Source organism: Nuphar pumila, chromosome 2, assembly GCF_984573655.1.
Source record: "Nuphar pumila chromosome 2, dmNupPumi1.hap1.1, whole genome shotgun sequence".
In the NCBI taxonomy this organism is placed as follows: Eukaryota; Viridiplantae; Streptophyta; class Magnoliopsida; order Nymphaeales; family Nymphaeaceae; genus Nuphar; species Nuphar pumila.
In genome coordinates this window covers 70,127,953-70,141,765 of record NC_143250.1, presented here as the reverse complement: position 1 = coordinate 70,141,765, position 13,813 = coordinate 70,127,953, and the positions used below count along the sequence as shown (strand labels likewise).

At 42.4% G+C, this 13,813-nt stretch overlaps 1 protein-coding gene across 1 annotated transcript in view; it reads right to left on the bottom strand.

The window, feature by feature from the left end:
- The window catches only part of LOC149845718 (calmodulin-binding transcription activator 3-like), an 88,059-nt gene that overhangs the window by 46,785 nt on the left and 27,461 nt on the right, over positions 1–13,813 (bottom strand). Inside the window, exon 3 of the mRNA XM_089995940.1 lies at positions 10,314–10,429. Within this exon, the coding sequence (XP_089852066.1) occupies positions 10,314–10,429 (116 nt within the window). The remainder of the gene's footprint in view (positions 1–10,313; positions 10,430–13,813) is intronic.

The following is a 13,813-nucleotide window of genomic DNA, read 5'->3' as shown; positions in this document are numbered from 1 at the left end:
CAAAAAAATTGATTTACCAGATTTAAGAAAAAGAAATTTGAATGGTTCTGAATTAAAATTATAACTGTGATCGAGATGATTTTTTTTTCAGCCTATGTATATGTTGTTAGTTTTACGCTGCTGATTTTTTTTATTTTCTGTAAGCTGCTGAATAGATTTGCATTTGATTAATTTGTTTAATTCCGGTCTGAATGGGCAGTCCTTATAGATATCGTCAGGCCCAGGAACAAATATGTAATATTTTGCTTTGTGTATGTTTCATTTTTGTTGGGTCCTTATGTTAAGCCCAAAGAATCTGTAAAGACCCGTGAAAAAAAAAATCGGTGTCGGACACGTGTCAAGGTTGGTCCGTCGTTTCGGACCCGGATCCGAGCTGGACCCGGACCCGAGCCCGAACTCGAACACGGCTTCTCGAATGATCGAGAAGCCTAGGACTTTTAAGTCACAGGCGTCTCGGGCGAGGGGCAAAACCCTCGCCCCTTCTCACTCCTCTGCTCCGCCTCCCTCGAGCTGTCGCCGGCGATCGGAGACGCCGACGAGCGGCTCCGTCCGGCCGCCTCCTCTCTCGGTCCGGCGGGCCTCCCGACGACGCAAGCACCCCTCGGCCTCCCTGACGACCGGCGTTTCTCCCCCTTCGAGCTCCGATGAGTCCCCGATCGCTGCCCCTTCTCTCTCCTCGCTCGATCTCTGCTCCGTTCCCCCTTCAGCCGCCGACCTTCGACAGCCGGCATCCTCGCCGACAGCCACGGCCACCGTCCTGGGTGCTGCAGCCGCCGGCGATCGTCGCCTCCCCCCTTGCTGTCTCCTGTGTTGTCGACGCCGGCGAATCGCCGCCGGCCACCACCCTTTCTTCCTCTCTGCCGCCTTGTCGCCGGTAGTTGCAGCCGACGACAACGTTCCGGCTTCGGCAACGCCACCACCCTCCATCCGGGTGGCCTCAGTCGACAGTGGCCTCGTCCTTCCGGCCCCGACGACGCGAGCTCTCTTCCACCCAGCATCGGAGTAGCCCCGTGCGAGCAACCCCTCCGACGGTCTCGTGGCTTCGGTCCTTAGAGGTAAAACCCCTTCTCCCGTTCTCTTTTTTTTCCTAGCGCCGGCAGGGAGCTTCGCTCCCTATGTCGGCTTAGCTTTTCGGTAGGGGGGCTCCGCTCCCCTGCCTCTAGCAGGTTTTTCGGCAGGGCTCGATCGAGCCCTGTGACCCTCCCTTCCTTGTTGTTCGTGAGGAGCAGCCTGATGGGGGGGGCGGGGATGAGCCCCTGTCGGCAGGGGGTTAAACCCCCTGCCTTCCTCTTTGTATCGGTCAACAGGGGGACTGAGCCCCCTGTCGTCGTTGCTTTGCCGGCAGGGAGCTCGCCTCCCCTGCCATTTTGCTTTGCCGGCAGGGGGTTCAGCCTCCCCTGCCTTTTCGTTTTGCCGGCAGGGGGGCTCTGCGTCCTCTTGCCATTAGCTTTGTCGGCAGGGGGTTTCGCTTCCCCCCTGCCCTTCTTGTTGTTTTGGTAGGGGGGCCTTCGTCCCCCTGCCTTTTCCTTTGTTTGCTTCCCCGGCAGGGGGCGAGCTCCCCCTGCCCTCTGTGCCTGCCGGCAGGGGACGAGGCCCCCCTGTCCTTGCTCTTGTTTTTCCGGCAAGGGGCTTCGCCCCCTGCCTTATGTTGTTCTCCCGGCAGGGGGCGGAGCCCCCCTGCTCGCTTGTTGCTCCTCGGCAGGGGGCTCTGTCCCCCTGTCCTTGTGCATGTCTGCAGGGGATGGTGTTCCCCCTGCATTTGTGGCCCAGCAGGGGGCAGAGCCCCCCCCCCTGTTCTCTTGTTCCTTCTCGACAGGGGGTTTTGTCCCCCTGCCTCCTGCATTTTTGCCGGCAGGGGGCGAAGCCCCTGCTTTCCTGTTTTCGAGCAGGGGCCTGCCTCCTGCATTTCGTTGTTCTCCGGCAAGGGGCTTTGCCCCCTTGCCTTGTTCTTGCTGCCGGCAAGGGGTTGCGCCCCTGTCTCGTGTTCTGACAGGGGGTGTTCCCCCTTGCCTTGTTGTGGCAGGTGTGGTAGGGAGCTTCTGCTCCCTCCCCTGCCTTTCCTTGTGCCTGGCAGACAGGGAGCTCCTGCTCCCTGCCTCTGCTGTTGTTGCCAAGCAGGGCTGAGGCCCCTGCCTCTGGCACCCTTGTCTGCAGGATGCAGAAGCTCCTGCCTCTGCCTCCTGCAGGCAAGAGGCCTTGCTGCCTTGTGTCTTCTTGGTTATATTTCGGCTTATGCTAACGTTCTAAGCTCTCCAGGTTGAACGGTGGATCCGGCTCGCCCTCTGTGGCTCGAGCTCTTGTTTGCCTACGTTGCATGCATACGAGGACCCGCAACCCCTTAAGGTAGGAGATTTTTGCGTGAAAGGACAATGAACTGATAAATGCTAAAACAAGAAAGAAAACTAAAAGAGGACGATATATGTATACGTATAATATATATACGTATGTCTTTACCTTCAAGGACGCGGTTTGGCGATCCTTGTCCTCTTTACTTTCCTGCACTTTCCTTTCTGTCGCCGCCGCGCTATATGTGCCTAGGCTTTCCATTTCTGTCTTTATATTCCATGTCTTTTAACTCAAGGACGTGGTTCCGTGATCCTTGTCCTCTTTACTTTTCCGCACTTACCTTCCTGCTGCCCCGCGCTTTGCGCCCTGGCATTTACTTGCTTATGTCTGTTCTTTACTCCAGGACACCCTGGTCCTCCTTTATGTTCTTGCACTTTACTTCCTGCATTTACTTGTTGCCCCGCGCTTTATGCGCCATGGCTTTGCTTCTGCTTTACTCTCCGTATTTTACTTTCCTGTGTTGTCGTGCTTGCTCTTGCACTTACCTTTTGTATGTATTCGTCTTTACCTTGTTGCTACGCTTCGTGCATATGCCTTGTTTGTGCATGTATCCTATCTCTGTCGCACGCTCCTTTTCTTGCTTACGCTTATTGATCTATCGAGGTGCAACCCCATGTCTCGTGAGTCGTCCTTTACACTGGCGTAGTTCGTATAGGATCTTATGCCTCACGAGTTGCTTGTGTAGTTGCCTGCTTGTGTGTTACGATGATCGAGGTATGATCTCATACCTCGTGTGGAGCTTTAGCGTTCTACCCTCGCGGTGCGGTTTCGCCCACCGAGTCTTGTCCCTCGTTTTGCCTTTGTATTAGTATGTGCATGAGTTTGCCTCTTGTCAGTTGGCACTCCCTGAGTGCAACTTCGAGTGCATAGTGTATATCGTCTCACTTGGCTTATAAGCCACGACACACACTTATGCACTTCAGTTCTCAAAAGACATCGTCTTAGGTGCAAACTTATTTTCAAGATGTATAGCTTGTAAAACAGAGGTAGCGGTCGGACCTCCCAAATTGATGTATTTGGGATAGATGTGTTACAACTTTAGTTTGCCTATTCGATACGACTTAGATAACCTTATTTAGGATCCTGTGCACGAATAGGGGCGGGGATCCTAGCAAGGTACTTGCGCCATCACTAGATCGACGTTACCTCACCTCTGATACGAGACCTAGTTTCTAGGCTTTCTGGTTCAACCAAGATAGTAGTGCCTTCCATTGTGAAGGTATTGTTGGATCTTTTACGAAGGATCCATGTTCCTCCTCTTGTAGTTGTACCCTTAGTCACATACGATATGTTTGGGCTACGAGAGCAGAACCAGAGGTCTACAGTAACCTCTAAACGTGTATTGACACATTAAGTTAATCTTGTTATGTTGCTTTCGCCTAATAGGCAGTTTGCTCGCGATTGTCTAAAGGACCCGAGCACGATCAGTTGGAACTGGAATGAGTTCACTGCAGGCTTCTATAAAGTAGAAGCATTGGGATTTCCTGCGAGAGATCCATACCCCTCTCATCGTGGTTGTACTTTTGAACAGGTACGTTGCGTACTACGATGAGTAGGATGAGAGGTCTATGTCTGCCTCGAACATGCAATGGCATGTGTTTGAGATCACAAGAGTGATGTTTCTACCCTCACTGGGGATTAACCCCCTTTCATCGTGATTGTATATGTGAATAGTTACGATGCGTACTACGGTGAGTAAGATGTGAATTGTGTGCTTGCCTCGAACGCGCAATGGCGCGTATAACTCACCTAAATAATAATCATGCGCCTTCACAGGCAAGATGCTCGATTGGGTTGAAAGACCAGAGCATTAGAATGGGACGGCGGTTAAGAAACCCTCCGTCGTGCTCATTCGGGACGGTTCATCAAGAGAGAGGATGGATGGTACAAAACTCCGATGGACAGCCATATGTGGCAATCTCGGGCAAAAATCCGACCTTCCCCAGTCATCGGAGGTTAGGAGAAATCCTTTGGGCCACTTCTGCAGAAGTACGGATGCGCATCCATTGGGCCTTTGTTTGCCTTTGGGGATTTACTCTCTTAGTCACAGACCGTCCTCTTAGGAAGCGGACTCAGTCAGTCATTCGGAGTATAATAAGATACATAGCATAATGGACCCCCGAATCGATCTCGGTTGTTTCTACGTTTTGCCTTGCGCGTACCCACAACGGCCTGCTCAGTGATGAGACAAGATATAAACTTATGCACATGATCTTGAGATATGCATATTGTGACGTGCATTGCTTGCTTGCTTGTTAGCTCGGTAGTTAGGTATGCTACTCGTTGAGCTAGGTACGCCTGTCGAGGCGTTACCCTTGTTGGTTAAACTGCTTACGCAGTTCTGTGCTTGGTGATAACTAGCTTCTCATACTAGTTGATTGCTTATCCTGTGTAGCTTACAAATTGCTTGTAATGCAATAGCTTGTGCCTCACGATTAATGTAGCTGCTGGCCGATAGGCTGAACCATATAATGGTACTTGTATTTATTACGAATGTTATGAATACCTGTCTTTTGCAATTGCTTTTGCTTGGCTGGTGGATAGAGTTAGTTACTCTTCACCTATTATATTTGTGAGATTGCTATAGTTGTTTGTTCAGCACTCTGATCATTCCTGCTCTTTTACGTAGTTGTTTGCTTTACTAGAGTTTTGCTTACTCCACAGCACATTTGGTTAGATCTGCTAGTCTTGCTTGTTTCTGCTTGAGCTAGCGTTTATCTTACTTATTGCAGCTTCTGCTGTTTCTTGTCCTTTGCACCCCTACTAGTCTGTTGTGTGACTGACTCATTTTCATGGGCAGGTGGTGAACAGGTTGAGACAGCTTGCGATGGCATGATGACGCGATGCATTCAAGGCAATGCCCTTTCCTGACGTTGCGCTCCTGTGGATACTTTTGATAGATGCGGTATAAGGTTTCTTTGAAAGCATCTCTTTTGATTATAACTTTGCATTTCTAAAACTGTATTACCCAAAATGTGGTTCTTCTTTTCATTTCAATAAAATATATATTTGAACTGCAAATCGGTTTGTAAGGGGGAATCTGCTTTTGGTTGTAATGTGCTCAAGGTCTAGGGACTTGTTGTTTTGAACCTGATCTTCCGCTGAATTTCTGTTTTAAACTCTGTTAAATGATTGATTTCAAAGCTTTCAACCTTTTTCATAAAAGGTTTCAAGTCCATGATTTTGGGGCGTTACAGAATCTGTCCAAGACCCATTAGAAAGCAACCCTTTGGTTTATCGCATGTTCTGGCCTCTTGTAGGCTCAGATTAATGTGTTCTGGACTTTAGATGCACAGGTTGACTACGTTCAGATTTAGTTTTCGCAAACTTGTACCATGCTTCGATGTTGTACAGCTCCTTTTGATTTTGTGTTCTGTCATGCCCTATGCATAGGGGCTGGTGTATTGTAAGAATCGGGCATGATGTCAGTGCATTAGATTAACTGACAGCTTAAATAAAATTCAGCTTCCCTTATTTTGATAAATCTGATTATTAATTGGAACCTCTATTATGTATAGTCTTAAATAAGGATTTTTCTAAATTAAGACTAAGTTTCAGTTAATTCAAAAGTCTGAAATCTTTTGACTGAATAAGGTTTGGCCCCTATATGGCTAATCAAACCTGATTTTTTTTCTAAAGGATTAGACAAATCAGATTTTTGTTTCATCATGCTAATTCTGAACCTGTTGATGTGATCCTAGAGCTGTTGCATGGATCTGCATATTCATTCACATGTCCAATTCATTAATGTGTATTGGAATTGAGGATTCTTAAAGAAATAAAATCCAAACTTTCATGGAGTTCAAAACTGTTTTTGCTTAAACTTAAGCCATCAAGCTACAAACTTTATGATAAAAATCTGGTTTGGAAATTGAATTGGAATCTGAATTTTTCTTATGTTGCATAAAAATCTGATTTCCATTAGAAAGTGCTAAAACCGATCTGTTTTGGATAGTTAGTCAAATCTGAAGTTAATAGAAGTTGAATTGGAATGGTCATAAAAGTTTGGGATTTTCGATTGGCATGGTAAAACTGATTTGCTTGTTTCAATGTGCATTCGTTTATTTGCTATAAATATGCATTGATGTTGTACCGTGAACACAAATTTGAATGTCTATGTGTCATTGTTGTTCACCAAAAATTGCAATGTCATTTAAATTTCATTAAATTGTGTAATAGTTATGCATGAACCATTGATGGGCCTTTGAAGGCTAGGTGCATATGTTGCTCATGAAATAGTAAGTTTTAATTGCATTGTAAAATTATTTTAGATTGCTTTTGAATTAATTACATTGTTGAAATCGATAAGGCAAGGGTTAGAATTTGTTAATGCATGTTGATTTGCATAATTGTTCATGTGTAAAAAATCCTTAATTGATTAAGAATGATAAAAGAGACCAAACAATGTAATAATTTGCTCTACTTTGGTGTCTCTCTTAATATATGGAAACTTCGAATAGCGGTCATGAAAAACCATGAGGATACTAAACGCCATGTGCATTGTTTTCTCCAAGAACCTGATGTGTGGTTGGTGTTCTCAACCGCGGTTATACGGAACTTCCGCCACTTTGCTCGAGGTGGTGTTATTAGACTCAGCTGCAGTTATTAGTATACCGAGAAAGTGGGGTCAATGGATGTTGATTTCTTTGTCGTCCCCGCATTAGATGTTGATTCGTAATGTTCTGATTGATGCTGTTGATTTTTGACGTCGGTTGAGGAACATGTGTAGGACTCAGATAATAAAATACAAATTGTGTGCTAAGATATCATTGAAAACTACCTTGAACCTCGAAAATCTGATCCGTTTTGAGTATCTACGGGTTTTATACAAGTGAGAACTTAATTGTGTGCATTAAATAGGGACATTCATGCAAAAGCAATACTGATAATTAAAGTTAAAAAGTCAGTTATGCATGTTGCATTAATTTATGCATCCCTAAAACGTTTAAAGCATGAAATTGTTGGTTGTTTGAATTGAATTGCTTATATTGCAAGCATGTTTTAAATATGTGATGTTTGTAGAGCCCTCTTAAACTTATGTTTGATTTGATTTATGTTAATTTCCTTACTATTAGATTTCAAGAGTGTCTCGTACAAGAACTTTGATTCTTATCTCATTTTTAAAAACTTTTTCAGATATTGAGGCTCAGTGACGAAGGGACCGGTTTATTGGAGATAGCGAGGGTTATGATATGGTGGCCCAGATTCTGATAGAGTTGAGAGTTTATTGTTTTGGGGGAACTTGTTGAACCCTAAATGTGACTATTCTATTAAATTCAATTCAATTTAAATTCATGGTTTGGTTTATTTTGTGTGTGGGATGTATGTTGGGTTGAGTATATTAAATCTGTAATGTGACCCGGGTCCCTGGGATATCTTTCAACAATGTTAAAATTATTTATTTGTTTAAAAAAAACTGCAAAATTTTTTAGACTTAGTCTGGGGTCGTTACAATAATTGCCTGACTAGAAATGCAGATTGAATGTTTCAAACAAGGTGGTGCTAGGTTGCAACAGAGTGGAAATCAACTGAAGCGAGGGTTGGAAGAGAAAAGACGAGGGTGGATGGCTTCCACCCAATTCGTCAACTCTCCCATAAAGAAGAGAGTTAATCAGTGTCGATCATTGATCCAAGCTAAGCCCTAACATCAATGGGAAGAAGATGACGATGAGGGTAAATTGTAGTGAGGGATGAAAGGGAAATTCAGACAAGCCTTCCTCTTGGAGGTGGAAGTTCCTCCAAGTACCCTCTACCGAGGAGTATATAATTGCATTCCTCATTTTTATTACATTTCCAATCTCTCACCAAAATTGGCTTAGGTCCCACCTTCTAGCTTCCCGCCCTGAACTCCCTAACCTATTCTACTCATTTGAATTAGCGGATCTGGGTCGCGCTTGCAACATTGAACACTGCCACCTGTAAAGTTTTGCATTGAGCATGTGTGATTCTTGGCAGTTCTTTGCTGAAGACAATATACATGAATCCTTTTACACGTTCTTGGTGGAATCAGATTAAATCATGGTTTTTGATCTGATAAACCAATTCTGCTGACTAGCCCTGCCAACAACTTTACCTTCAACATACAGGTAACAAATGACAATGACTGCTCGACTATAGAGACAGTTTGAACACTGCCATCTCTCTCTTTCTAACTTCTCTCTGTGTTGGCAATCATGAGGATATTGTTCTTCCATTCATATAGATTATCTCACCCATGACGAGTGAACAACTACATTGTTTTCTAGTTTGGCATTTAAGTAACAAATTTGGTGACCAAAAATCAATTAGGAAAGAAGTAATTTTGCAGGTAACCTTAGAAACCCATCCTCAATTCACACTTGGCCCAATCCTCAAGGTTACAAACTATTGTTAAACATGTGCTCTCTTCCCTTATTCTACAGGCACAGTGGACCTGTTGAAGTCCAACAGAAAATGCCTTTCTACTCTTTAACCTTGACACCTATCACCTATGTGAGTTGTCAAACGAATATTGTGAATGTTGTGTACTCACTCTTGAAATTGTAAATCCTACAAAACATATTAGAAGCTAAAATTTGCACTGATACAAACAAATACTATGCATATACATAATATATGTACTAAAATTGGACACCACTAACATATAGTTCTATTTATATTCTGGAAAAAGGTCAAAAGAACAAAAGAACTTAAACTCACTCACCAACATCGGTCACAATATCATCTTGATGAGGCAATTTCTCAACATAATACAGATTTTTCTATAAATCTAAAATAACTTTTTCCATTTATATTATTACTGATTTAAAAGTTATTGAGAATATCTTGGGTCATTTGGTCAAGCTCAGTGGTTTATAAGTCTCCAAGAATTTCCTTTTTCAAGAGATCACAAAATTGATACGTGCCCATGCACACACACATGTATGTACATACTTAATACATATATACATTCATATCTATATTATATATATGATATTTGAAAATATCATCATACATTGGTCAAATGATTTCAAGGAAATATTTGTGGCATTTTAAAATATTTTGTTATTTCTTAGTTTTCTGTAATTGAAATGTGATTTTTCGCATATCTGGAGAACTTCTGTACCTATGCCTTTAATATTGCTAAAGGTATTTTAGAACCTATGCTCTCATATATTGTATTTTTATTTTCATGTTTGTAATATAGGAAGTAAAAAAAAGTCAGAAAAAAAGGAAACAAGAAATTATTTTATTCATATTGATTAATATTTCTGTAATAGTAATGTGATAAATATGTTAAACATTGCTGTAAAAATGCCATAAATATTGCTCGATATATCATGACATGATATTTTCTATCCAAGGCATGAGGGAGGGAGGGTTGCAAAATGCCTTGGATAGAAAATATCATGATATATTGAGCGATATTTAAGGCATTTTTATGACAGTGTTTAAAATATTTATTGCAATACTATCACAGAAATATTAATTAAAATGAATAAAATAATTTCTTATTTCCTTATTTGTCTGACATGCCTTTTTTATAATATAGAAAATAAAAAAACGTGCCAGAAAAATAAGGAAATAAGAAATTATTTGTTCATATTGATTATTGTTTATTTGTGATAGTATTGTGATAAATATTTTAAACATTGTCATAAAAAATTAAAAATGTCTTGAATATCGGTCGATATACATAATATTTTCTATCCAAGGCATTTTGCAACCCTCTTTCCCTCCCTCTGTGTATTTTGCAAGTCAATATATCACAGGCACACACACATGTATGTGTGTGGGCATGGACAAGGGCACAGCAGAACTTTGATCTCGAATTCACAAGAACTTGCAACAAGTCCAAATTGCTGTTGCATAACAATTTTGCTTAACAAACCAATCTCAGGGAACCATTTAATTCTTCATGAATGCTAGCATTCAGAAGAAAAGCGTTAAATATCACAATTGTACCTGAAAAGCACTATAGAAACATATAAAATGGTAGACAGACACACCTTTAACTTCTCATGAGCTTCCCTCACCGTTTTTCCATCTTTCTTCTTCCTCCAACAGTGACCATCTTTACGAAAATACCTAAGTGCTTTCCGGTCAAAGAGGAAAAGAGAACCGCCTAACAAGTGCAGTAAACTTCATTAATATTTAACAAAAATATCCACACACAACTGGGAGGTGGGGGTTAGATGCATACGTATCCCAATAAATGCATGAGGGATTTGCAAAAATAAGGTAAAGCAATGAAACCAGCTTTGTTTACAAAACTTTTCTTGCCCCCAAAAGTGCACACCCATTATATATATAGTCACAAATATAGGTATCGGCCAGGCTATTTCTCACAATATTCTATGTTTGGTGATAAATCTCAGGAAAACTTCGGGGCTTCAAAATTTTTTAAAATATATAAAAGTAACAAAAATAAGTAAAAAAATATCATGTTTAGATAATAAAATACGAATATAATAAAAGAAATAAATAGAAATAAAGAAGAAAACACATTTCAGATGTAGAAAATAAATAAAAACAGTAAAAATGATTGATAAAATTGCAATATTCTCGTGATAATATCGCAATATAATTAATCTGGTGATGTCTTCAAAATATCACGATATTTTACCTATAGTATTGTTCGCTGAAAAGACAGTGATAATATCATGATATCTTGAAAATATCGCCGATATCTGTTACAGATATATATAATATGCATGCAGGCGGGCAGGCACATGTGCATGTGTTTGTGGTGGTAGGTGGGTTAATCCAACTTTAAGCCCTTTATATTAACATTAGCAGCATTCAATATATTGAAACGACAGAAACAGCATCAAAAGTAGCGACAGTTTTAAAAATATGAAGTTACTTTTTCATGTTAAAAGGTCATTTTTCCTTGTCAAAATAAAGTTATAAAAGTCTCCATTATTTTTTTAAAAGACTTTCTTTCCCATCCAAATTATAAGACCCAGAAAATACATATTTTCAGAAATGCTATCACTTTTAGGGTATTCTAGTCATTTCAATCAGTTGGATGCAGCTAAGTTAAGATAAAGAGATGCATCAAAGCCATCAGCAAAGAGTTCTCATTATCCCCTCGCTGTAGTCGTCACCCCTAGGTTTTGGGCACATTTCAGAAAAGACCAATAAGAGTTATGTCTACAAAGGCAAGTGGTATTTTAAGCTTAATGAAAATAATATAGTAACTTTAGTGGCAACGCATTAAACAAGTACAAAAGGCAGCAGCATTAAAAGAAAACAAACAGTTGTGAGATCATTGTCCCATATATCCAGCAACATATAAATAAAAGGAAGATTCATGTATTAGACAATTTTTATTTGGCCCACAGGAATTTGCCAAATGTAAGTGATGGAAATTCAATGGGAGATGCTGGTTCATATCTACTTGGTGGACACTATGAAAGGAATGAAACCATCATATTTTCAAAGAAAGGTTTTTGAAGTGTATTAGCTGCTCATAAACTTGTTCAGATCGAAGTGTCATTACATGCTGCAGCCAAATGGGCAAAAACTGATGTCACATGGCTGGGTCCCCATTCTCAGCGAATATTTGGGATGAAACATTGTCATCTTTCCGGATGTTAACTTTGTAATTCCTTAGTGGCTGTTTGGATGCCACCAAACCAGGTTTGGGGCCAACCTGGTTTAGGGCAAAACTGGGTTTTCAACACAGTTTTGCAAAACACGTCCCCCCTCCCCCACTCCACGGGGGGCACCTGTTCCCAAGCCCTTACTCCCTTCTTCTCAAAGAGCCCCCTTGATGCAGCGTGGGGATCAGCTTCCAGACGTCAAACGCAGTAATGAATAGAACTCGAATTTATTTCATAGGCATAATCAAAGAACACGTAAAAGTTATATAGCTGAAGGAAAAATAATAGAAAAACAAGAGAATAACAGAATAAAACAGAAATTGCAGGCAAAGAATGTCAGAGAAAGGCTTGGCTGAAAACTCAATCACGTCTGCCCCCACGCAACCCTAAAACAGGGTATTTAAAGGTTGCAAGTGGATCTGGGTCTCAGGCCGGGTCCCTGGACCCGAGACGATTTCAATCTGCTGATGACACTAGGACGCCTCCGACCTTCGCTCGCCTGGAATAGGTGCGCAGGGCCACGTCTCTGCCTCGAGATACCTTGCTCGCGATCGGATCCACCTCCTGGGTCCGATCATCCATCCCCTTTGGGTCGGGTTCCCTGGCCGTGCCTAGGTCACGCTGTGCAGGCCCGGTCCGGTCCTGCTCTGCATCATTCTCTCCTGGTTGGGAAGAAGTCGGCTCTGACGGACTTGTTGTCACCACAGTAAGCATATAGATCAGACACATTGAAGATAGGTGAGATGTGCCAATCTTCGGGCAGTTCAAGGAGGTAGGCATTCGGACCCAATCACCGGAGAATCTTAAAAGGGTCATATTTCTTAGGACTCAACTTGTCATAAGTACCTACCGGGAAACGTTCAGGACGCAGGTAAACCCATACTAACTGACCTACTTGAAACTGGACATCACGACGACCTTGGTCCACAAAAGCTTTGTAAGCTTCGTAACTTTCAACAAGTTTGGCTCGGACTTGTCTGTGAATATCACGCATGTACTCAACGGCATCAAATGCGTCTGGGGCTGGGACACTAGACACAAGTGCTAGATGTACTACATGGGTTGGTGAACGGCCATAAACAACTTGAAAAGGAGACTTGCACGTGGACCGGTTGATGGAACTATTGTAGGCGAACTCGGCTTGCGGTAAGACTAGGTCCCAAGTTTTGACATTCTCCCTAACTAGACTCCTGAGTAGGTTCCCTAAGGTGCGGTTCACGACTTCAGTTTGGCCATCGGCCTGTGGGTAGTATGCACTGCTGAACTGGAGCTTGGTTTTCAATAAGACCCATAATGATTTCCAAAAATGACTCATGAAGCGAGTGTCACGATCCGAGGTGATCGTGTGAGGCAAGCCATGAAAGCGGACCACGTCCTTGAAGTAGTACGAGGCTACTAACGAGGCGTCAGTGGTTCGCTTACACGGGACAAAGATAGCCATTTTGGAAAATCGGTCAACCACAACTAAGATGGAATCAAAACGACGAGAGGTTCTGGAAAGACCCACAATAAAATCCATGGAAACGTGTTCCCAAGGCCTCTCAGGGATGGGCAAAGGAGTATACAAACCACTATTCTGACGTCGACCCTTGGACACTTGACATACCCGACAACTTTGGACAAACTTGACAACATCTTTACGCATTTTGGGCCAAAAGTAGCGTTCATCTAACAGTGCGAACGTCTTATCATGTCCAAAATGTCCAGCTAACCCCACTTCATGCAACTCAGAAATCAATTGTAGCCTAAGGGAGAACGCAGGCACACGTAACTTATTACCTCAAAACAGGTAACTGTTATGTATAGTGAACCGTGGGTCTGCCATGTTGGTAGAGGAGAGGCACATTTTCTAGATCTGCTAAAAATCAGGGCCCGTCGAGTACAACTCCTTGCACTGTTCA